At 42.9% G+C, this 26,359-nt stretch overlaps 1 protein-coding gene across 5 annotated transcripts in view; it reads right to left on the bottom strand.

The window, feature by feature from the left end:
• syne2b (spectrin repeat containing, nuclear envelope 2b) overlaps positions 1-18,123 on the bottom strand; it is a 115,962-nt gene extending 97,839 nt beyond the window's left edge. For all 5 annotated transcript variants that reach the window (XM_084380669.1, XM_084380672.1, XM_084380670.1 and 2 more), the window contains exons 1-15: positions 18,033-18,123; positions 11,851-11,912; positions 8,947-9,042; positions 8,774-8,851; positions 8,466-8,558; positions 7,715-7,917; positions 7,129-7,328; positions 5,650-5,750; positions 4,863-4,952; positions 2,723-2,836; positions 2,234-2,371; positions 1,837-2,001; positions 1,452-1,564; positions 765-933; positions 172-268 (exon numbers count right to left, since the gene is read on the bottom strand). In XM_084380669.1, coding sequence (XP_084236795.1) covers positions 172-268; positions 765-933; positions 1,452-1,564; positions 1,837-2,001; positions 2,234-2,371; positions 2,723-2,836; positions 4,863-4,952; positions 5,650-5,750; positions 7,129-7,328; positions 7,715-7,917; positions 8,466-8,558; positions 8,774-8,851; positions 8,947-9,042; positions 11,851-11,912; positions 18,033-18,120 — 1,807 coding nt within the window. In that variant the 5' untranslated portion in view covers positions 18,121-18,123. The remainder of the gene's footprint in view (positions 1-171; positions 269-764; positions 934-1,451; positions 1,565-1,836; positions 2,002-2,233; positions 2,372-2,722; positions 2,837-4,862; positions 4,953-5,649; positions 5,751-7,128; positions 7,329-7,714; positions 7,918-8,465; positions 8,559-8,773; positions 8,852-8,946; positions 9,043-11,850; positions 11,913-18,032) is intronic.
• Positions 18,124-26,359: the final 8,236 nt, after the last annotated feature.

Genomic DNA, 26,359 nt, shown 5'->3' with positions numbered 1-26,359 from the left:
GAAGCAGTCTGGTGACGAGGGAAGGTTTCAATCTAACTACAAGCCGCAAAAATGTAAAATTTACGCCTGCTTGATCTGTTCATTCAAATTCCAGGTTAAAGTCCTGCATAGTAACCTTTCATTAGTTATAGATTAAGGAGTATAATACACTAGCAGTCATAAAACACTTACCAAGGGCAGATTTGCTGGAATATCTCTCAGAAACCTGCTTCAGCTTATGAAGAGTTGCTTCCAACAAAGAAGGCAGCTCCTGCGTGTTTACCAGCTCCTGCATTCAAAAATATATTTCACATAACAGCAAAGCTCATCTTTGGAAGACTGTATATAAAAACTGAGATGAACCTATTCGTTCTTCTTAGGCCTTTAACAATAGAGGGGAAGGTATGAAGCTGTTTGTAGGTTTGTCCAGAGAGTGGCAGCAGAGGAAAAGCCATGCTGTTATCGACATTTAAAAACATTTTCCCTCTTCACAGTGGCCAGTTTACAACACAAAGGCTCATGTTAGCAGTATCACATTTAGTATAACCTTAGCATTAGCATTAGGATACTATCACCCAAAATCTAACACTTATAATGTGTAAATCACCCCTGCACCACTACCTTCAACCCGCCCCCTTTTTTGTGGTAATTAATGTGCAATAACAAGAAGACATGCTGTATATTAAACATGACAAGACACGGTAGTATACACAGAAAGGACAGAAACCACTCCCAACAATAAAATCCTATTCCAGAGATGCCAAATCTGAACGAGGACTACCCACATGCCATTCTTGCAGCAACACCCTGACAGCCTCCGGGGAGATATAAGGCCTCTTCCAGACCCGGAGCTTGGTCCTGATCTGCCCCAACAGATCCAAAACTGTGTGGCGGTGCTCCCTGTACTCCAGCTTGATCCCATGGTATTTGGCAGACACTCTAACACTGGTGAACCTGGTGAGGACGTCCACAAATAAAGTTGTGAAAGTGCCAAACAAACATCAGTAACTGCAAAAGATTCACACAGGTTAGAAGACACACAGAGCAACTGAACGCTTGAAGCCTGATCAGAAGTATAATGTTAGAAATATCACCGGCCCTGGAAATCTCACATTTCCATGATCCGTAGCCAGCGTTCCTAAAATACACCGTCATAATCCATGATCTTAAAGTTCATTTTGCTTCTCTTGTGTCATTTTCTGCAAATCAAAACTTTCCAACTGAAACAACATCTGACACTGTTCTTTACTGGCACACGGCAGCAGCATGTTGGGTGTGGTGTGACTCTCACAGATCTTTTCCTCTTTTGTTTCCCAGTGTTTGTATTCAGGTCATGTCATTAGATTTTCCATTTGGATGTTTATTTTCAGAAAAGTAAACTATTTAAATAAAATACTTACACTACATAGAATTTCACACATGTACACACACACACACACGAGCACACAGTCCACCAGGGAAAGTACCCTCACCTCCTCTTTAGTTCATCCATCTTGTCAGTGGGAACCATCATGTTTCCATATTCATCCACATTCTGGAAGGACTGGAAGGTCTTCAGGTGCTGCGGCATCTCCTCCAGACAGACCTACAGCAACATTAAAAGTTTATGTTCAGATATCCAGCAGGATCTGTTAATAAAGGTCTTTATTGTAATGCCTTACAAAGGTATCCACATTATCCAAAAAACAAATATACTCCAGGAAGTGACTTATATGCCACTATGTTTGCCACCTTTCTGAGCAGTGGATTAAAAAATGAATACTATCTATATCTTAAGTGTGGAAAACCCTGCTTGTTCATGTTCATTTCACTTCCTGAAGTCCTGTAGCTTGAGGGATGGACGCAGTAAATATTCACTTTGAGCAGCTCCTGTTTCTCCCTGGCGTCATCGGCGGCTCGGCCGTGGTCCTGTGGGTTGCCCTCCTCCTCGGCCAGAGCCCCCTCTGTTTTCAGCAGCCAGCGAGACACCGTGTTCAAGGGGGCCGGGAGACTCATGTCCAACTCGATTTTGTATTCACGCAGCTAAATTTAGAAAGAGAAGGAAAGAAGGCGCATTTCATTACAATAAACTCAATGTCTTTCAAATTAAAATGCATACAGAAGCAAAAATACATCTGTCTAGTAGCATTCATATATACATACTGCAAGAGGGATTAAGGTTAAGGTAATGTTTTAATATTAATTGTGACAATAATTAAATTGTATAGTATTGCAAGTAGATTTAGAGTGTAATAGAGATTTGAGTGTAGCTGACCTTTTCAGTGAGAGCGTCCCACGCCTCTCTCAGCGCTCGCTGCTCCTCGCTCAGTTTCTGGGCTCGTCTCATGGCTGTCAACAGAGGCATGATGGGACGCCGCTGCTCATTAAAGGACACCAGAAATGTATGAAACACCTGGGGGATGGAGAACGTCATCTTTAGTGCCACTCTCGTGAGGTCAAGTCAAACAGGAGGAAAACAAAGATGAATGATTTTTTTTTTTTGCAGGACGTTTATAAGACATAAACATTCAGCAGGATATTGTTCAGATTTGTTGGGAAAACAGGATGAGTAGATAAGACATTTTGGCAGAAAACAGGATGAGGCTAAAAATAAGCTCTTAATAACAGTTTTGAGATATCAGCTTTTGCAATACCACTGGTGCATTTCTGTGATTATCATTGGCCTGTTGTAATAATATAATATGAATGTACAACTGTTAATCTGATGCAGTGACAAATGTTTTAGCGTAATGTCTCTACGCACATGGTATCTCTCTGAGTAGCTCTCTCCCTCTGTGGAGTCCCATCCCTCCAGCAGCTCGTCGTACGCCTGAACCAGCCAGCAGGTCACTTCCTTCGCCTTTTGATCAGGTGTCGCCTGTTAACGTGGAAGACAATGAACAGTTATTGACCGAAGACCAGTCGACTCAAAACGCACCTCACACACTCCGTTACAGGCAGACAGGACGTGGATGTTTTTAGAACTGACCTGATGAAAATGTTTTGATGGTGGGTGAAACCGGACCACCCGGGGAAAACCCACACGGTCAACTGCGACAGTGCTAACGGATTAAGATGTCAAGATAACTTAATTTTCTATCTGCACTAAGAAAAACTAGATTGCAACTTAATACCCAAACACTGAAGAAGTTGTGCGAAAATAACTGCACCTTCTGTTTTGTTCATTTGCATCTATATCAGTGAACGTAACAGTAAACGATGGAAACCAGAAGAGGTGGCAAAAAAACATTGTCTGCAGGGAAAGAGCTTTTCTTATACATATATACTTAGTGTAAACAGTTATTCAAGAAAGACATTAAAGAAGGTATGAAGCCAAACAGCTCAGCAAAAAGCTTTCCCACAAGGCACCAACAGCAGTCATGAGATACTTTACACAACACACACCGGCAGCAGACAGTGTGCCAAAATATGCTGTCCTCAAGCAAGCCTGTGCACAGCAGAGCACCCAGCCCATACAGAGGTTTGTTTTGGCCACAAAGTTGCTTTTATACTCATGAGAACACGACAAAACATATACGGGACCCACTTTAATCTCCCGCCCTGTAAATGGGGTTGTCTGAGGCCATATAGTTAAATATTCTTTAATATGAGGTCTAGGGCCTGATTTGAAAAACACTGAACTGCCAAGGGGCCGGACATTTACATTCCCAATGTTTAAATGTGTTAAAAAAATGTATACTTTGTTTACTAGTTTTCACAAAAAGAAACACCTTTTTACTGTTGTTGGTTTGATTCTCGCAAATTCCCTTCAAACCTTTTTAATTAAATAAGAGAATTTATGTGCTTGGCAGCAGACATAACTAAGCAATGAGCCAATTAGCCTCCTAATTAAATTATCAAAGGGTCGGAATGAGGTTGCTAAAGGGCCACGTTTGGCCCACAGACACTCAGCTGAACAAGTCTGGTCTACGGTATGTATGTACTGTAAACAACTTCCATTTGTGGGGGCATGAAGGCGTCAAAGAGCCACTACTTTCAGATGTATTTTCAAATCCAGCCTCTTAATCCCTGTGTTCTCCACCCTGCAGTCTATGTTGCACAATCACTGCAAGATTCATCTCAATTCTAAAAATCAAAATCTCTTAGTACCAACATAAGAAGTCGACTAAAACCTCAAATGTCTGCAGCAGCCACATCCAACACGCTGATATCTTGTCAGAAACCCGAGCTGACCGGTGTGTTGTCCACTGTGCAGCAGGTGATACCAGCAGAAGGGATAGCTCCCATGAGCGCTCTGCTCATCTCATGGGAGGCTGAGAACCACACCCTCGCTGTGGCGTTGGATTCCCTCCCACAGAACAGGGAAAACTAGTTTGATTCTGCATGATCAGTCCTGCTTTCTAACCACCACATGATTTTCAGGTAATCTCTGCTTTTAGAAACAGACTTCATTTTATTAGCTGAGGTTTCATCTCCATAAACAGCTTTCCTTGGCGTGTTTTTACGAGCTAAAATCGTCAACAATATAATCTAAAGTTATTAGCGGGTGCTTTTAAATGTCTGGTGCGGCTGATTCGCTCCGTGTGACACCACAGTAATGAGGCTGCAGTTATAAACCAGGAAGCCGGAGGGTTTTCCAAACATATAACATTAACCAGGGAAGGTTCAGGGGGGTGTGGCACTGAGGGAGATACAGCTCTTTGTCAATGCACTGCTGGAAAATCAAAGTGGTTGAGTTGCTTACTGGAAATTGCATTATCTGAATTTCCCCATGACCACTCAAAAAGGTTGCTGAAAATCACATCTTTTAAAAAATTGTTGAAAGCTAAAAAATGATTTCTTGAAGAGACTTTAATGATTTCATCTCAGGTGTTACTGAACCTACTGCAAATGTGCTGTTACCGGAAGGTAAGTAGGTGGATAAAACATGCAGTGCGGTCTACCTGTCGCAGAGGTGAAGCAGAAATAGCAGGAGTGTAGTGAATGGGCAGGTTGATAGGAGAAGGACTTTTAGGAAGAGTCAGGTATTGTGTCTGAGAAGAAAAAGGGAAGGAAGGAAGGAAGGAGAGAGGGAAAAGTCAGAAATCATTACAATGCAGACTCCATTGTTGAAAAGACTGTTTGCAGCACAGGAGTTGGCAGAGGAGCATCACAGATGAGCAGACGGGGTTTGGAGTCGGTTAAGGACAAAACATTTTATTGTTCCACTGGAAAATACTCTGCTTAGGAAAACTCTCCGATGACCAGATGTAAAGGATTCCTACAACGTCTGTATGATTACATACACGTGGCACAAATATTTGTCTTCATACTCAAATATTGATTCTGGCATCAAAGCAAAACCATCAGTCAGACTCTCGCAAATATAAGGATTGGAAAAATAATTCATTAAGCATTGATTTCATGATCTGCAGGTCAAAAATATCTCACATAAAAATAGGTCAAAATTGGACAAAGTCTGGTTGAAATATAAAACTTCTTTTTAGATTTGTAAGTTGCAGATAACTGTTGTTTCATCAGTGCATCAGCGACTACATCTCAAAGTGTAGTTTGATGAAACAAATACTGACACTACATTGAAACAGATGAAAACATCTTGCACAGAATCCTAAACTCAACCGGAGCTGGCTGTCAGAAATAAGAGCTGCATTGTCATTAATACTTTCCTGCAGACGCTGCTGCTGCTGCAGGGAAATACAGCGCCCCGAGAACAAACAGAGGGATACCGACCTGCATTTCTTCTTCCTGCACCGGCAGGTCTCTGGAGTACTGCAGGAACTGAGCCACGTAGGTCATGATGGACTTCTCATCGGGGTCTCGAACGTCCACATCTGCAGGGACATCAGAATCCTCCATGATCAGTGTCACACCACCAACACCACTGTCAAGAAGTTTGGACTAACACATGAGTGAGCTCCTGAAGCAGGTGGAGTTTAACACTGGCATCTGAGGAATGGAGGTGTAACTGCTCTGTCTTTAAAAACCTGCGGTCGATGAAAGTCTGCTATTAAACTAACAGGCAGAGCGGAGAGAAACAAGCAAGGGTTTTATATAAGACTGAAGTAAACAAGCTGCGAGTGAGTCAGCAGACTGTCAGATCGTCATCAGCTCGCCCTCGGGCTGGCTGGGCACGGCTCGGTCACAGCTACTTTCACAAAGATTCACATGGCACCACATCAATTACTGCTCCACCAGTATGTCGATGAGATACGTAGAAAAAATCAGGTGAATCATATTTGGAAAAGACCGCAGCAGATAAAGAGGCATGTGGGAATATAGTGACATAGAGACAGAGATTTCATGGAAACTGGTAAAACTGAGGTCAACAGGAGTAAATTGATTTTGTCTGATTGGCCAGTCGGTCAAATTAAAAGGTGGAACACACGGCCGATCCGTGTGACTGTTTCCTGCATCGTCATTAACTCGGCTTATTGCATTTCCTGCACTTTAGATGAACCGAGTTGTTTTTGTCAACAGTCTCAAAAAGGAAAAAACCTGAGTTGAATTTTACACATGTTGGTTTTTCAGTCTCAGCTCATCATATTTACTGAAATGAACTTGAGGATATCGGCCTCTGGTTTCACGTATTAATCATTATTGTAGATGCACTTTTTTTTCACAAGTGTGAACAGCATGTGATAATTTGCTAACCCTTCCTGACATTAACTCAATTAAAAACAGTGCAAAGACACTATATGTAATGTTTTACCTCATCAACGTCGTTGATTTTGGTAAGTAAATGCTTTTTTCTGAATTTGCTGGCAGCAACTCGTTTCATACAAGTTAGGACAGGAGCAACAACAACTGTTTTTACGTATATGCATCGTACTGACCTTAAAAAACTAAACTAAATGGTGCACTACTACACATAGCCAGTGTTCAGTGACAGTGAGCTTAACTCTACATTATGATTGTTATTTCTACCACAGCAGTATAAAATGTTTGTAATATGACTGTGATATTTTACAGAAATGCATTGATATCACTGTTATTCATTCCTCATCACTTTATCCTCGTGATAATTATCATGACATATATTTAATTTTACTCACACCTTCTGCAGCGGTCAAACCTGACTGTCAGGTCTTAAAACAATCCGAACGTGAATAAGGAAACTGGAGATCTGCGCTCTGATTTTCATGCTGCATTAACAAACAGAAACACAGGAGAGAATCTGGCTGTCGAGCGCAGTAAAGCTGATTTACTCACCGTCAGGATCCAGCAGCCTGGGGATCCTCAGCTCTCTCTCTGCGATGCGGAAGGCCTCTTCCAGGTTCTGCTTGTTGCTTCTGGTTCTGGCTTTGGACAGATCCACCAGGTCGGGCCGCAGAGCGTACAGGATGGCCAGGAAGACCACTCCACTCCTCCAGCTAGCTTTGAAGTCTTTCACATTTAACGTACAGCCGGCTCTGAGGAAAACAAACCGTTGTATGACCGTTATGGAACAGTGTCTGTTTTCATGCTTAAAGATGAATGCAACCACAGATCAAAAAGACAATGAAGAGACAGATTTTTTTTTTAAGGCAAAGCATCTGACTCTTTCAGCTCAGACAGTGAAGCTCTGATCAGGTTTTGGTCTTTAGCCCAGACCTGGACAGGACCACGAGGTCCCAGTGTGAGGATATTTCCCTCCTAACATCACATACTTGGCTCCTAACAGAGGAGTTGCACCATGAGAAGATTTGCGAAGGCTTTGACAAGCCGATGTATCAATGTGACAACCCTCTATAAGTCCTGCACAACACATATAGATGTATATTTGCTCAAAAACACCATTCGGTTGATCCGTTCTTACTTGTGGCACTGTTCCCGGACCCAGAGCAGCAGGGCCTTCTTGGCAGACACTCTGAATCTGTTGTGTAGCGGCGAGCCTCGGGGAGGAACAGGACTGCTGCTGGCCGAGCGGCTCGACAGGCTGGAGCGAGTGTCCAGACTGGTCAGAGACTCCATGGAGGACTGACGGGAGCTGAACGAGAGACCGCTGGCCAACTCCTCGATCTGAGAACACCAGTAACACACGGTTCCTGTTGAACTTTTAAGGCAGTTATATTTGGAGACTGGCTGAAAGGTTTAAAGATCATGACTATATAGAAGTGTTGCATGTAGATTAATGTTTTTGGTGTCTGGTGTTTGTCATGTGTTCTGCCCAGGGACTGCAGATGGGAACAAGCTCATAGCATAAATCATCTCTTCTCATTTTCAGATGTTTAGACACAAAAGTGGAAGAAACAACAAGCACGACAAGGGAAGGGAAACCATTCCTTATGCAGAGACTAATACAATAACCATCACATAAATGACATCAGAATCATGGGGGCATCCCTGGCCTACAAAACATCTTTTTGTTTTTAAGGGGTCACTCTCCAATAACTTGATCTAATTTGGTATAATTTCTTAAAATTGACCTCAGGATGGCATTTTGCAAAAATCAAGAAGTTTCAAAAGTTCAGTAAATACGTCAACAGTGCGTGAGTGTTTATCTCGGTGAGTTGAGAAGGAGAAAAAAATGAACCGACGAGAAAATACGAAACACAGCAAACACTCACATGATACTGTAGGATGATGGTCCATATGAGGCCCAGGATGATGGACGGTTTACCATCCATGATATCAGGAATGTGTATGTTGACGAGTTTGATCTGAGGAGAAAACAGCACATTTTTCAAATTGATTAAATTGAATAATCTCATAACTATCAACACCAGCCAAAATCAGACAAATGGTGCAGCAGTTATTGCATTTTATACTTGATTATAACAATTAGTGTCATGTCAGTCTGCTTCCTTCAGTATGGGTTGTAAAGTTCTGGCTACGTGGCGGCTGGTGATTGTATTTCAGTCAAATTGTTATTCACCGATTTCTTCTTCAGGAAGGAAAGGGCTTTCTCGATGTTGCTCCTGTGCTGAAACATTCCTCTGCCTCTCTCCCGACTCTGCAAAACACAAGCAGACAGACAGTCGCTCAGTTGGGTCTTTAGACTGTCGGCTGGTAGTCGGATGTTGAGTGCCGACCTGAGAGAGGACTCACCACACGCTGGCCGCTCATCACCTCCAGCAGGTCCAACAGTCTGGATCCATCCCGGAAGTCATTGAACAGATCCAAGACCATGCAGGGAGGCCTCCGCTGTCACGACACAAACATATACACATTTTATTTTATCTTACTCGTGTTTATGATTGCAGTTTGAAAGACTTATTTGGTTACAACTGCTCAATACAGTTGAAGTTTTTGTAAAATAATACTGACAAGGCAAGATGATACTAACAACTTTACTATCACTTTTATTAAAATAAGTTGATGAAGAGGTGTGAGAGATTTGTGTTAAACGTGTTTCTGACAGAAATCAGTGAGGCCTCGGCTGCAGGACGAGCTCCTTGTGACACTGAATCAAAAACTGATCAGCTAATCTTGTGCTCGTGATTTAGTAGTTTTAGGATTTGCATCTGGCCATAGATCAATGCTTTCATCTTTGTGAGAAAAGAATTGCAGAGATCACTGCCCCACTTCTGAACCAATCAGGACAGAGCTGAGAAACAACACCTCCCACAGTCTGCTGCAACAGGCCCCGACTGCAGTCGGACAAAATTAAGTCCTTCAAATTAAATTCCTGTGACACTGCTGGCACTCGTTGTTGCAATTCAAATTTTAATGATGAATAAGTTTGATGACGCAGAGCCATTATGTTTTTCATTTGCTTATCACTTATTAAGTTTTTGTTAACTACTAAATTGTTTGATGTTTTTCCACTGACGTATCCAAAGGTCACATTAGCCTGAAAGTTGCCAGACTTTAGCCGATCAGAGACATGTTTGTGTCAACGTATATGCCGATACATAAGAAGACGTTTCAAAGAGCTCTGACGACTTTATGTTACAAATCAAAAATGTCCAGAGCAGTTGTGGTACATATCTTGATCGTATTCAAATGTTTGCAGTTGCTTATTTAATTAATTTTTAGACTAAGACAGCTTGGAGAGGTTGTCGTTGCCCTTGCTGATTTCTCCAGTCCAGTAAGATACAGACTTGTTCTTCTATCCAACCAAACTGCATGCAAAATTTGGCCGTTTTAATGTGTCCTTGCCCATCAGCCAACGTAAAGCTTAATCAACATCGCGTAGAACAAGTAAAAGGAAGAGTAGGAAGAATCTTATGAAAACAAACTAACAGGTTATCTTCTTGCACACACTGTAAATGTCCTGTAGTATTAGTGTCACTCTTTCTGTCCCCTGAAGGTTTCAGCATCAGGTTTCCTACACCACAAAATAACCTTTGTTTGAATGTAACCTAAACTAACGCAGCCTGCTGAAGATCAGAAAAGTTTGGACTTTCCAAAGCGGACCTGGAGCATTATGAAAACAAAACTGTTCACATGACAGACGGTAACGCTGCAATGTGAGCTCTAATGTGAACAACCACCAAAGGATTAACAATGATCTCCACAGTTTGGTTTACTGCCAGAGTGAGTCCGACACTGAGCCCTGAGACGGGTGGATCGAGGGGGGCGTGGACGGTGGGCGGAGGTGCGAGGAGAGGGGAGGGCGGTGGCCGTCTGTTGCTGTCTGTCTGTGTGCTGTGAACCTTGCTCCTCAATGCTATATTTATGTGCACGGTTCCCCACCTCCGCTGTCCTCCACTGTCACAGCTGACCTCCAACATGACACAGAGCTGCTGACTCTTGTTAGGAGCTGGTTGGAGAACAACACAGTGACCTTTTTGCAACGACTCCACAAAGTCTTTTGCAAAATTCAAGCTACCGGCTGGGAGAGGGCCTGTCATGGAAATTAAACGTGGAATGTGTTCTTGTTTTATGCAGTTTAATAGCGCTTATTACGAACATTGTGGATTTCTTCTGGCTCCTTTGGCTCCTCGAGGTCTTCCAGAAGATTTAATAATGTCAGCTGATTATGAAATGTCCCGCAGACAGATGAGAAATGAGCCACAGCACCATGGATAGTGTTTGTGCAAAGTATTTCAGAGATAGCCAATAAGAAGTCTAATGTGCTGTTGTGATGCTTTTCCCCCAATATAATAAGATTAATAACAAAATGACTATTTATCATTATAATTCATTGATTTTACTTGTACAAGAGTAGAAGGATTTTCATACTGAGTTTACACAAGAAGCTGCAGAGATGCTCCTGATGTTTTGTGCACACAGTGTAACTTTGCACTGGAAACGATTATTTTACAAACAATGATAGTTATTGATCGCAAGCGTTTCTTTCAATATTCTGCGTGTCTACACATTAAAAAGAGCGATTCTGGATGTTAAAACATGTTTACTCTGGGCGGCTCATACAATATCAGATGAATCGTCTTCTTAATGAAGCTTTTTTTCATATTATGAGAATGTGTGTGCACAGCAGTATTAGTGGTGATCCATCAACACATGTCCTCACATGTTCCTGCTCCTCCTGCTGCATTTCTTATCAAGCTGCATCGACTGAGCTGAAGGAGTGGAAAGTTTGGTTAACCATAATTAATAATGACATTTATTTATCTCTGGGGGCAGGCTGGGTCACACGCAAAAGCCACTATGTTGATGATTGTTTTATTTATAGCTTCTGTTTTATTATCTGGTTTTTGCCTCAAGCCTCTTACAAAGCTTACTATGTGTGTAAATATCACAAGACTCACTGACAGGTTGATCATTTTCTATAAAGCTTTAAGTCAGGGATGCAAGTTTCTTTCACTTAAATGTGGATCAATCCTTTAAACACACAACCTGCTACTTTAGTTATTTAGGAGAATGCTGCAACGCTGTTTTGCTGTGAAGCTCCAGAAATGTTTTGTGGACTAAAATATTTCACCCGACTTGTCATCGGCATGGAGGTGAGGACATAATAACTGATTTTTCTTTTACTGGTGGACTGTTTCTTCAGCTAATAACGACCAAATCATGTTAAATGTCCAGTCCAGAGACACGGCTCACCTTTGCCAGCTGAGCGTTGACCCAGTTAGTGAAGGTCTTCTTCTGGATCTGTTCTTGTTCCACTGTTGACGAAGCAGAAAACACACAATGTCAAGTTTAATTTACATTCAATCATCACATCAAAACTGAATTTAGATCGTAGGCATTAAGGTCATGATGCTTCAAAGAACTATTTATACAGAGCGCAAGAGTAGAGTAGTCTCAATTTCTTAGATTACTGATATTATTAGCAGCAGCTTGTAAACTGTGCATCTCGCTGGCTGAGAGAGCGGTCGACTGCCGGCACCATGAGATGGACGTAGACTGGACTTCAGCAGAGACCGGTGTCAATGTGCATTTAGGTGTACGTGAAGGTAACATAACAAGAGTCAAGTCAAGCCAAGCCACCAGGATATACGTTGTGAAAGACTGAGTGAAAGCACAAAACAAAGCACAGTTTGTGTGTTATTTTCTTCAGTTGGCGGTTAGAGGTTTGTAAAAGCTATTGTGAAATGAGCCGTGTGTTTACGACTATAATAACCTTGCCCTTTTAAAAAGCAGGTTATTACCGTGGCTCAGCTAACACCCAGAGGTTTGGCCAATCACTTTGGATAGCTCTCGGCATAACAATCCCCGAGAGAAGTATCTGGTCTGTGTGTGTGTGTGTTGCCTGAACAAGCAGAAAAGCCTCAGTGTGATAATGAAAGCCACAGAAAATAATGCAGCACAAGCGGAGCTGCAAGGCGAGCGAGGAGTCTTCAGATCGAGCACATAAACGAGCATCGCACAGAGTTTTTTTTTAAACAAATCTATACATTTGTGTCTGACTTCTGGTTTTAAAGCTACTACAAGGAACTTTATTTATTTTATTTTTTATTGTTCCTGCCTCTGTGGACAAAAGATGACGACATAATGACAAAATATTTCAGATTTTATGACTTATCCAGCCTGGATAAGTCAAAGAATACCTAATAATTATACAGGAATAGCCCGTCTTCTCATGATGGTCTCGTTTGCTTATGTAGGTCAAACAGAGGGATCAGTAATAAACAGTAGTTGTAGTTCCTTTAAAGTACTTTCAAATATGTTTGAAAGAGAAAAAACAAGTTGTTGTCACTTTGCAATACGTTTCTGGCGCACGTTCAAACATCTGCAATAAATATTTAAAGCCCGTTAAAGTAGATTTGAGGTATAACTGGAATGTAGTTAGATGAACAGGAGCTACGCATGACCTGACTTCATCTCCCCTGCGAGTGCACGTCTCGTTGCCACGTTTACTGCAGTTATTTAATGAATGTGTTCATCAAGAAGCAAAGTGAGTTCCTTATACAACAGAGTACATGACGCTGAGGCTTTCATCATACAAATACGCCAGAGTCCGCCATGTTGAACTGCCATGTTTCCATAGTAGCCGAGAATGGACAAACCAAACGCCGGCTCTAAAAAGGGCCTTTTGCATTTTTAGCAGCCACCACAGGAGATTTTGAGGTGAGGGGTGGTCAGTTGGTTGCAATCTGCGACCTCACCGCTAGATGCCTTTAAATCCCACACATCTGACCTTTAAAGGAAGCTAACACAAACTAAAATTGTATCTCAATGATCTGAAACAAGCTGCAGGAAGGTTTCAGCACTCAGATGATTTAAACACGAGTGTAACGACAGACTCGATCGTCCATCACTCACCATCGTAAGGCTCAACGAAGTCATTCAGGTCAGTGACGGTGTGAAGAGTTTCACATAAAATGCAGTCCTCAATCTCCATTTTCCTCAAAAAGTCAGCGTTGTCACTCAGTCAGATCTTTTATAAACTTCCTCTAAACCACCTCATCATTTAGATCTTCAGTACTTTAAACTACGTCCCAGTTCAGCTTCAACAAAGATCCAAAAGCTCACTTTGTTTGCTACAGTAGATAAAGGCTAGTTGGTCCTTTCTCGTCCATGTTGAGCTCCAGCTCTCCTTCAGGCTGTCTGGTCCTGTCAGATGTAGTTTACAGGCTATTTTCTGTCTTAATATGTTTAACAGCAGGCCACCTCTGGCTCCAGCTCACTTACAGTCTAATCTTAATCATAGGGAGCCCCTGAGATGACTCAGACATCTTATTATAATTAATCAAGTATCATCAAACGAGGATGACAGAGACGGGGAAGGACAGAAACACTGCTGATCACTCAAAACAACTAAAAGGTGGAAAAAATGATGAGCAACCGAACGTTCTCGAGAGTTCCTGCGCTGGCAGGTCAAGAGGATGAAGAAACCGGAGAGCTGTGACACACTTGAGAGTTCGCCAGGATAATTATTTTAAACAAAACCCGTTTGGTGACTGTAACCACAGCTTCAGGGTCAGTTCCTCAGTGCCTCCATTTAAGTAGCTGCATAAGCTGCTGAAATGAATCTCAGCTACTTCAATAAAAGGATTTATTAGAAACAGAAAGAGCAAAGATTTATAGGAGAAGAGACGGAGGTTCAGTGACATTCACAATGTTTGCATCACGAGTTCGAAGATGTCAAGATGTCTTGTATCTTTGTACGTTATTGGAGTTAGCCATAGATTAGATACCGAACGCAAAGATGGCACCAATTCAATCCAATCGCACAGCTGGCGCGTACACCTTAAAGGTGTTCTAGCTTCCGGGTTGACTTCCTGGTTATGCTAATCCAGATAGCAATATTGTTGTGGCCCAGATCTGGCCCACACCAGACACAGTTCTGTTTTTTATCAGTTTGCTCTTGGTTGACATGCGACCATGGTATGGCAATGACCACGAGTGGACCGCCAAAGTGCCATCAGTCAATGCCGGACGAGGGTGTCTGTTACCGCTTTGCTATCTGGGAAGCTCCCTGGAGGAGCACCAAGCTTTGACGCCAGCTTGTGAAATCACAACATCACGTGATGCACCGGGGCCCAAAAAGGCTTTTTGCCATAAGCTTAGCCAGAAGTTAGCCGGCTCAGTCAGTGGAAGTCTCTAGTGTGTTTTATTGACAGATCTGTTAGCGATCACAGTTTGTTACACAGCTAATTCACTAGTCTTAATATACAGTGGTCTATTAGCATCACTTCACTCACTAAATTAGCCTGTAAGCTCGTTTCCAAGCTAGCTGCACCTCTGAAAAGCCTCTAAACAACTAATTACTTTACATCTGATAAAGTGGCAGCATCAGCAGTTACAGTCCCAGAAGGACCTGACTGGTGGCTGATGATCATTTTCCCACAGTGATTCTCATATTTTCTGCCACACAGAGATTTACTTACTCTTAAAGGTCACAGCGGAGCTTTTTGCCTTCAGGGCGATGCTCTGTTCAGTGTTCAGTAGTTAAGGGATTCAGGTGCAGTCTCTGGATCGGAGCCAAGCTCTCACTTTGAGTTTCGAGTTTACCTTTACTGTGTTTAAGTAAACCTAAAACTTATACATCACATGCCCACAAATGGACTTACTGGTATATTTCCTTCAAGTGTTTGCATGCATGACATTGCTGGAAAAATATTCTCTTCCTATCAGGTCCAAAATCAACCCTGGCCCTGAAAACAAACTTCCATTCAAAAGAGAAAGAAGCCTGTATTTGATTTTTGATTTACTCAGTGATAAAACAACACTGCTTAATGGAAACGACACAGTCCAGAGCAAAACTTTACGGCAAGATAAAACGTCTTGGCTCCCACTGAAATCTTTCATTTGAGATTTCCACCTCTCAGTTTGTGTGCATGGCTGTAGATCCACTGTACTGCTTTAAATATTCTGATAACCACGTCCATGACAGCACACGGCTTGGTTTCGCTCCACATCACTAGAAGTTACAACCACAGAGACAAATAAAGACACTCACCCATGATGGGAGCACTCATGATGATTCAGCAGCAGTGAAAGTTACCAGGTCAGAAGCCTCTGGCGCATGTCAACTCAACTCACACTTCTCTATCTAATAAACACATAGTGTACCACAGGGACTCTGTAATGCTGCAGATCTGTGATTTCATGAGAAGAGATGTGAAAAAAAAAACAGTTAACAGTCTACATTTCCAGCCTGCAGGAGAGCAGGTGAGCTCCACCTCTTTTAATTCAGACCCACAGAGGCTGCAGGCCTGCCCAAACAAGACCTGCAACACGCCAGCCCTCCTGCAGCCTCCTGGGTACTTTATGCTACATAAGCTGGAAATTGGGCGTCAAATTCAAATGTCAAGTGCTGCGAAGAATTTTATCTCTTACCTAACTTCACCTCTGCACATGAGTGAGCCACAGAAGTGGTAACTAGGACGAGGAAATGAGAGATGGGACTTTGAACAACGTCTCGTTGAGTGTTAGGAAGTGTTGTTCTAGCTTCTAGTTTGATTCACTGTTTAACCTCTGGCTTCATTTCACATAATGATTTATCATGTTACAGTATAAATAAAGTTTTGGGCTCCTCTACGTCATGACTCATGAGTTGGTTCTGGCCACTTATGATCTTTGGACAAATCAGGATAGTAACAACAACACATGACACAAATTAAAGCAGGATCATAGCTGACACTCACGAAAACTGTCTGAGTCATTGCTTGCTATTAACAATCACCTCAGACCGGCTGCCTCATCTCACTTTTCAACAGGACTTTTTATAAATATATTTATGTTGTTTGTTGATAAGAGTTTGCATCATATGTATTCCAATAAATGCTGGCATTGTACATTTCTGCAAACCACGGACATGTTTCTTTACGTCTCTCAACTTTATTTTCTTTCTTTACTGCTTGGTTTCCGGTGAGGAACAGGTCATGTTTTGGTTTAAAATACCTGGTTTGTTGCCTTTAAAATGTCCCGACTTCTCGTTAGAAATACTCAGATGATACAGATTGTGGAAATGTTGATATCATACAAATTGAACATATCTGTAGTTTGCTACAGTGATGATGATGATGATGAATATTTATTAATAGAGTGGTTTTACTTGAACCTGAACAATCTCGTGAAAAGGTTAAAGTGGAGTAATATTCACAAAGTCTACTTAAAACATGTTTGACCCCTGTGAGACACCGTCCTTCTGAAGCATCCTTGAATCATTTCGACAAAGTAAATCAATTCAGAAGCATCGCACAATAAAACCAGATCACATTTTCTCTGGACAAGGAAGTTTTCTTCCCGACCCTGCGGGTAAAAACACCGAACACACCCGACATTCACACACAGTCTGAGTTATTTTACTGACATTCTTTGAACATTACAACTTCAAATATAAAGAGCGAGAACACAACTTTCCCACTTCTTTAACAAGCTGGCTTGTCATGGGGGTGTTGGGCTTACATCATCCATTCTGCACAGTGTACCAGCTGGAAATGACATAGATGGAAAAACGTTTACAGATACGATAAAGAGAAAAAAGGAGAGGAAATGTGGGGTTGTAATGTGCTAAAAATAGTTAACTGGAGAAACTTACAAGAATGAACCCAAAGAAAATGTGGGAACTGTCGACAGAGACTCGTTAACATCCTGAAACAACCCACATGACAATTAAAAGACGGCTGTATTTGAAGCAGAGAAGCTTTGGATTTTTGATAAAATGCATAAAAAAGAAATAACCAATTATCAAAACTTATCTGTCAGTGAACAAAAATAAATAGTGTCACCATTGATCAATTAATCATGACGCTGTATAAACCTGGAGATCACAGTGACACTGCAGCTGAAAACCAGTTGTAACAGTGAGACAACGAGAACATGATCAAAGTGTTCAAAGACGCCCTGGGAGACAGCGACTTAACGAGCGAGCAGCCTTCATCCTCCCCTCCACCCTCCTGCTCGCTCCCTCCGGACGGCTCTTTGCAACACGACTCAAGTCTCTCTGAGAGCGGCGGCTCAGCTTCAGCAGATTAAACTGAGCACGACCCCCCAAATAAAGTAACAAAAGTGAAACAGGACGGAGCCAGCAGCCATCACACCGCTCCCCTGAGTCAGACACATAACTGAGGTTTAATACTTATTATGTTGCCGTGGTAACCAGGCTAAAACACTGAAGTCAAGACACGAGGCTTTTCTTTTTACAGTAACATGACCTCAGACTTGAGGGCGAGCAGAGAGCAGAAACAATGAGCGTTTTTTCAGTTTGGCTTGAATTCTTCTTGACATACATCATTGTTGCTACAATCACTGAAAACTGAGACCAAAAAAGCACAAACAGAGATAATCCAAAAACACTGCACTGTAATGTTTGCTCGAGGCGGAGGGACACTGACCCTGCAGCAGCATGTGGACGTTGTCGATGTCCAGGGGGATGGACCCCCTCTCCACCAGATCATCTCTGGAGTAGAAGTCTGACGACATCGTGTCTCATCCACAGCCCCCCGGCAGCATGGCACCGCTATGAAACAAAGAGAGGACAAACACCAGTGTCAGTGTATCTTAGAAAGTGATGCATGACACCGTCTCTGCAGGGCTGAAGGTTTGTCACACATCAGTACAGATCTGAAAAATGCTGCAGTGGAGCAAAGGCAGACGTCCTCAGCATGTTGTGAACATCAACTCATATCATCGCAGGATATTTTACATGATCGACAAACAACTAACCAAACACGCTGCGTCTGCCTCAGGCCGACCTTTGATATGCACTTATTAACCGCCAGCTATGTTAAAGTTTAATATTTATAATAAACGTCTTAGAAGCCTTTTATCAAAATTCTGAAGCAGTCTATAAACTGTTCCTTATAAATGTCTTATAGTCCAACATAAATGTGTTTATGATGCTATCTTTAACACAAAAGGCCCCATTACCTATTAGCAAACGCTTATCGCACCTTAATATGAAGCATTCCTGACTTTTTAAGAAAGAACAAGAAAACATTTGTAAAACACAACTCGGGGACGTTTAATGAACCAATGAAACACATTGGTGCTGGATGAGGCGCGTCGACTCGTCTGGTTCTGTCTCGCCCCGGGGATACGAAGAAGTGAACTGAGAAAAATGTGTGACATTTAGACATCTCGAGCTCGCCTGCCTAAACCAATCACACTGTCAAAAACATACAGGCGCCTTTGAATTGGACCAAAAAGTCTTGAACACAAACGTGAGTGACAGTTCAGGAGAGCGGACAGGTGAGCGAGGGAGGCTAAAATAAAACAGCGTGAAATAGCACCAGGCCTCGCCGGCGATGGCAGGAGCGAATGTCAGACCGGGTCAGACGGTGGCTGTTGGTTCGGTTTAACCTGAACTTGTCGCCAGAGGGGTGGGATCTCATCCACATCGGAAAATATCCAGGTATTATCAACTTCCTGATGCCTCGCTCCCTGTAGCGCTGAACAAGTCTAAAGATGTATATATACAAGAGCAGTATTCTTCGCTAGCGGCTGACAGACTTGAGGCCAATCAAGGTCAAAGCTGCATTCTCATCAGGCTGAAAGAGGTCAAAACTCAGACATCACAGTGTCGATAAGAAACATTTTGATATGCATTTGTTTGTGACTGAAATGATTCATCAGTCGTCACCTGACTACTCAAATAATAAAGTAATCGTTGCAGCTCTTAAAGGCTCCTTAACTCACTCATCACACAGTTTGTTTTGGAAATGAGAAAAGCCACCAAACAGGCTGCTGTAACGTCAGCTGCAGATAGTCAATGTGGCTGATCTGTCTTCTTACAGCTGATTGGGCAACAAGTGAGCAACACTGTCACCTCATCAGTTAACCTTCTCCTGCAAAAGCATAAAACGATTTGTGCAAATAATCAGAAATTAGGTCCACTGGTGACAAAGTATCTGGTCTCTCAACCTCGACGCAGGACCGCTGCAGCAATTCACACCTGCAGATTTCTAAAAACACAACTATACATGTGGACCAATGAGGGGGGAGGGAGGGCTAAACCACTATAGCACGGCATTTCAGCTATCCCAAGGTTTTCATGTCAGCTGCAGAGCGAGTGACCGGGGGGAGGTTAGAGAGTCAGTCGACCGGGACGAGAGAAGAAGAGGACGGAGAAGCCAGAAAGTGCTGGAAATAAAACCAAAAAGAGACGAAGGAGTCCAAGTAAGACCACTAGAGACAATAACTGAACTGTCACTGGGCTCATACACAGATATCATTTACAGGAGAGGATTACAGCTTTTACTGCTTCATATTTTTCATTGTGTGTAACTAATAAAACAACCCGGTTGTTAATACGTCTCGTAAGATTGCAGGCCAACAGCAACAGCACAATAAAACACTGCTGCATGAGTCACAGCAGGCGCTCAGGGATGTATGACCTTCTTTATAGTGAATCTGGTCGTTGCCATCAGGTCAATCAGGTACGCCGTGCAGACGTACACCTAGCATCTTAGCTCCTGTCAAGCAGGTTATTGTTATGTGACACTTTGCTATTTGTTTGGGTGAGGCATCAGTTATGAAGATCAGACAGGCAAAAGGGATGACGAGAGATTAAGAGATTAAGAGGAGAAGAAGCAAAATGAGAGGTAAAAATGCAGCAGGATAGAGGACGAGAGTGAGGAAAGTGTGGCAACAAGAGCAGATAACACAACTCGGTCAGGAAAGACAGAGTTATAAAAAGATAAGACGTAGGAGACAGAGGAGAGCATAGAGGAGGGCAGGACACAGGAACAGAGAGCCGAGTTTCTCTGAGTCAAAGTCACAAGTCACTCCTGTCAGCTCTAATTGTAGCAGCGAGGCAGAGGGCAGCGAACACATACAGTAGCACACTGTTGTGGAAAAAGCTCAGGGAGGGGGGGGGACGTCATGAGGCCACAACACCGGCTTTAGACGCTTTTTGGGGACTTTTCAGACCGTGGGGAGGCTGATGGGCGGACGTTCACTCCAACGTCACCGCCACATCAGCTGATTTAACAATCCGGGTCACTTAAAAACAGGTACAGCCAGAGCGTGAATACATATCTGAAAACCTAAAGACAGAAACAAAGCAGATGGAAAGTTATCCTACAGCTCCAGGATGAAGGATTATCCAGCGGTTGATGAGATGTTTTCAGACCTCTGAATCATCACACGAAGACACAATTCAGATTTGCAGGTCAGGCTGCTTCTGTCAGTCGTCTGTTAGCTAGCATTCATGAAAAATAGCAACAAGCGTGGATGAAACTGACACAGCTGTACGGGCTGACGTGCTTTAAGTCCTGACCCATCCTGTCACACAAAGTCCGACCCGGTCAGTATGAAGGATTAAAGAGTGATGGGAGGCACAAGACAAAAGATTATTAGAGGAATCACACACTTAATCTTTATCCTACAAGAAAATACAGTCAGGACCTGGGACTGATCTGTCCTCTCGCAGTACGTCAGTCATCATAAAATGATTCTTACATTCGTTCAGAGTTTGTTTTATTGCGTACAGAAGATATCATCTAAACATTATAATGTTTAATGGGGAATTCTTGTTCATGTTTGGGCTGAGAATGAACACAACTGAACGGAGTTGATCTGACCTGACTTCATCCAGTGAAACACCTGTTGAAACCACATTCCCCTCACAGCTTCAGGTTTGACAACTAACTTTCTCTCCTGATGCTTCCTCCTTCTCATCATCAGCGTCGTGACTCCCTCCGCAACAGCAGCGACTCGCTCTCATCAGCTCCCTCTAAATGATTTCCAGCTCGTCTTTGTGCTCTTTGTGTGGTAAATCAATAGAGTCGGTGCTGCTGAACCCGTCGCACCGAGCGCTCTCACACACACACCCAGGAAGATGTGATAATACAGAGGAGGGAGAGGCAGCCTCTGCTTTCATCTGACTGGAAACTCAACACAGGTAAACTGGGGACAAATATCCTGCAGGCAGACTTTCAGTGTCTTGAACACGCACGATCACTCCTGTGCTATTTACCGCCCTTACCCTGTTCGCCCTCTGTAAAAATCTGAAGCACAAACAGTGAAATGAAGTAAGTTTTAATGCAAACACAACTGGATGGATTTTCTGAATGCAGAAATCAGCTGACTCTGTGAAAAGGTCACTGCCGCTCCTTTGTTATTTCAAGTCACTGGCAGGACGGCAGCTGTTAGTCACTGTCCCGGCTTTTCCTGAACCTTCAGTTTGACAGCCTGCTGCTCTAATCTTTAGGTATGCAAACCAATCACAGCAGGTCAGACTATCACACATACTGTGACGTGAACTCTAATCCGGCGTGCTTAGCAGACTGACTCCCTGTTCACCTACATTATCATCCACACAGGTGGGTTGGCGTCAGTGTTGTGAAGTGTAGATTTACATGTCAGAAATGTTTCAATAGGCTCTCGGGTCAGAGGACAATCTCTGGATGCATCTGTTTCATCACAGAGCTGAAGATACGTGAACAGCGTCCACTGACAACATAATACAACCCCCAACTCCAACTCGGGTCAAAAAAACTGAGACTATTTGTCAAGATACTTCTGAAAGACTGATGCTGCAGCTCAGAGCTTCGCCTGAACCACTTAAAGACGACCGAGGAGTCCTGACTGTCACCTGACCTCAACAGGCACTCTGTAACATCACAAGAAGCTTTGTGAGACACTGTCAGAGAAGATTATAGTGCATGAACGGCTTCATCGAGGAAGTTTAAACATCAGAATATTCTCTGTGTTACCTTCTTTCTCACAGTGTGACGACACTGAAGTAACTGAAATGATCGGAGATCGAGGAGCCGCAACACGACGGCTGAGATTTTGTAGTTTGATATCACTTGAGCACCGTCATGTCTCTGAACAAAGAAGCCTCGAGTCATCCAAAAACTCACATCTACAAACAAACCCAATGCCCGACTACTACTAGAAGTTGTCTAATCAAACAGATTAATGGTGATGCAGTGATCAATAAACTCCAACAATCATAAGTCAACCAAGGGACTAAATCTAAGAGAAGTGTCCAAAGATCTATCAGTCAGCATTAAAAATGATTCTCATCAGACCTGTCACGATAGTTACTTTGTTTTTTGGACGACACATTGTCCTACATGATTACAATAACTTATGGTGTTGTCATTTTATGCTACTGATAATATAAAAGCACAATAACACAAGTACACTCCTTTAAAGAGCCATTAACTTCTAATTAATAAGAATATTTAGACGTTGGAATAGAGTGTGAAATAATACAAATATCCTAAATCATTAAAATAAACAAAATAAAACCACAAAAATAAAACAATAAATTAAACCGTCAGTCATCTGAAGGAAGTAATTAAATGAGAGGTGATGCAACAAAATGTAGTGAAAATGTAAGTAAATGAATTAATAACATCAAAAATGTGTTGGTACGCTTCAGAGAACAATAAAGGATATATTATAAAACCCTGCAATCGTTCCTTAGACACTTCAAATGTTACACAACGTGACATTTTTGCATTACTGCTCGTATATGATCAAGTGCGACAAAGTGCGAGCACCCTTTTGGCTGCAGGAATGTGAGATAGTGTTCGTGTTATGAAGCTGTCAGGCCCCAAAAATAGCAGCGGGGAACACGTGCTGCTCTCAGATCAGTTCAGCCGAGACTTAAAACGAGTCCTTGAGGAGGACCAGAGGACTTTTTTATTAGAGCAGATAACGAGCGGTTGTACTGACTGCAGATTTAACAAGACTGTAATGAGAAATCATTCCCTGAAAAACACACAAGGCAGAGAAACACAGGGGACACAAACATTACTGATGACACCAGCTGGGCTGTGTGAACCGCAGACGCTGCAGATGAAAGTTTCCACTGGATACAAACATTCAAACAGTTTCTTGTACTCACATGCAGCAAAAGTTGTCTGTGAGGATGCAGGTCGCAGTGCAGATGCAGGTACAGCCAACTATGATCTCCAGGCTGGAAGAACAGATCTCTGCTCTGTAGTACTCGGTGGAGATGAAACCCGAAGCGCAGTTTGACAGATCTGCAGTCCGCTGAGCTCCAGGACGGGCCCCGGACTGTCACCGGAGAAGTCAGAGCCAAACGGGGGCCGAGCAGAAAAAAACTCACAGGGGGAACTAAATATAGAAACCAGCGAGGGTTCAACACACACCCACTCCATGAGTTTGGCCCTGGTGGCTGTCACCTGCAAAGGTCTAACACCAAACAGCACATGTGACCCGAAGTTTAATGTCAGCTCACCGTGGAACAAGTGTGACTCTGGTTTCCCCTCCATCATTCATAAAAGACTGAGACACGGGGAGAAGACAAAGACAGAAGTTAAATCACTGGGAGCATGTTTCAGCATGATCAGTACTTTCACGTTTGATACTTTATGTACATTTTGCTGACATACTTTTACCTAAGAAAGTATCTGAATACTTTCTCTGGAAGCTGCAGAAATGGTTATTGTACTGTAATAAGTGGTTGGAGAAGTCCTAGTGAGGAATATAGGTCGACAACTTTTTGTGTGACTTGTTGTTCTAACGGTGGATTAACAGGAGCTCCGCCCGCTCATGAAAAGGCTTTTGTGTTTGAGGTGAGCGGTATGTTTCTGTCGGTGTCCATCTGTGCTGCCGAATCAAAGCAAGTTAAAAACATGCAGCAGCGCTCGAAGCAACTGCTCCACCTACAACACATTTGTTTCCCAGGCTGGCCTCGATTGCTGAAGAGCTGACACAGAGGTCAAAGGTCAGACAGGCTGGCTCAGCAGGTCAGGAGAGGAGCTGAACTCCATATCTTGGATCAGACACTCCTACCGAAGAAAATCTAAAACTATAAGAAGCACACAAACACAACTCAAAGGAGGACAATCAAAGGAAGAAGTGACCTTGTGAAATGTCTGGAGGTTGAACTCTCAGGTGTTTGATGAGTATCAATACTACAAGTGAGCACCAGAGGTCAGCACAACATCAGGTTCCTGCTGAGGTGATGTCTGCAGGCAGAACCAGCAGGATCAGGGGCGGCTGGGGGTGAAGTGCCTTGCCCAAAGGCACCAGGTTTGGGGATACAAACAGATTCAAACTAGGGACCTGGTCCTTAACTGCTTATTGCTTGTAACAAACAACCAAAAGCAAAACAACTTATCACTATATATGAATTTCTCAAGACTATAATTACTTTTAGCTTTAAATTGAACCCATAAATTGTGTTTATGAACATTTAATCCTCCACTGACGTGTTTTTAACCTGGAATGAGTCGAACAGATCCAATAAGTAATATCCTGTTTATTCTACAGGATCTTTATTTTTATTTCTGTATCAATTCTGGGATGAATTACACTGATGGATCAGAAATAACTGAATTAACTGACGTCTTAATACAAAGACATCCCCTTTCTTTCACTATAACTGCTCTCGCTGACTCTGCCGTCCTTTTGCATTACTTTTACTCTATATTTTGGTTTCCAAATGACAAACAGCTACAAAAAGTTTGAAATGTGTCCAGTAGATGGCCTCAGATGGCAGCTGCGAAACCGGCTGCAATAGCTGCAACGTAATCCTTCATGGCAGAGTAACTTCCACCAAACGTGCTGGAGCCGGCTCTCTTAAAATAATCAGGACGGTTTGAACTAAGCCGAAGAATTTCCCCTTAAAAATAATGAAGTATGACAAAAACTTCAAAAATCAGTGTTTCAGTTTCAATCTGTGAATAATTGCACAAAAGCCGGATTGTGTAAATCCAGGATTACTCCGTTTGTACTGAATTACAATTAACCTCGTCATAATCACCACTGTTATCCAATTACACGCACTCTGTTGCCCCACACCCTGCACATTGTTCGATAAGAGCCTCCAGATGGGGAAGTCTTCCTGATAGTGATGAGGCCGGGGTCTCTGAGCAGAGAGTGAACCTGCCCCTGACGCATCCTCCTCACTATTTTTCTCTAATCTAACTTTAATTGCTTTGGCCTCCGCTTTCAACTTTAGTTTTTAAAGATTTCATTTCCTGAACTACTTGAGAGCAGTTCTGCTCCGCTGGCTCCACACGCTGCTGCCTGCAGGGCCTCCGACGATGGTAATTTCTTGATGAGGTGCTTACTCACCCAAATCAATTCTTCACGACTCCCCGTCTCCTCCTCCCGTCATTGTCTCATCTGAGGGCTGACGTGCTCTCCTGCATGCATCCTGTCTGTCTTAAGCCTGCGAGACACACTGAGTTACAGCCAGCTTTCTCTCTGTGTGTGTGTGTGTGTGTGTGAGGAAATGTGGCAACAAAAAGACAAAATGAAAAGATGAGATAAGGTGGAAGGATCAGTGCTGGAGCTCAGGGGTGAAGTCATCACAGCCGGCGTGTGAGAACAGGAGCAGGGTCTGTCTCTGGAGCCAGCTAATTGAGCTCGGATGAGTGAGAGTAGACACCGCTAGGCTGTGTTTGAGTACGTTGTTCCCCGTCTTCCATGTGGATGACTATGAACAAAAGGGCAGACTCTTCCCTTAATCAAGCTAATGGAGTGGGAACAAGCTGGTGGCTGAACGAGATGGGCAGCGACAGGTAGAAGAGCCTCCGGGGGGATTGAGGGGAGTCTGAGGTGAGGACCTGAGCCTCCTGATTGGCAGTGACACCGCCTGATAAAAAAAAAAGCTCTGTGCTGTGGTTCATGTGAGCTGTCCACACCGCCACAGAGTAACTTCAGAGCTGATCCTCTGCAGGTCTGCGTGCTGCAGCTGTGAGAGTTACTGATCATTGATTTCAACAACTTG

The sequence above is a fragment of the Pagrus pagrus genome (genome assembly GCF_965226575.1).
Source record: "Pagrus pagrus genome assembly, chromosome: 18".
Taxonomy (NCBI): Eukaryota; Metazoa; Chordata; class Actinopteri; order Spariformes; family Sparidae; genus Pagrus; species Pagrus pagrus.
This window is presented reverse-complemented; position numbering and strand designations above follow the sequence as displayed.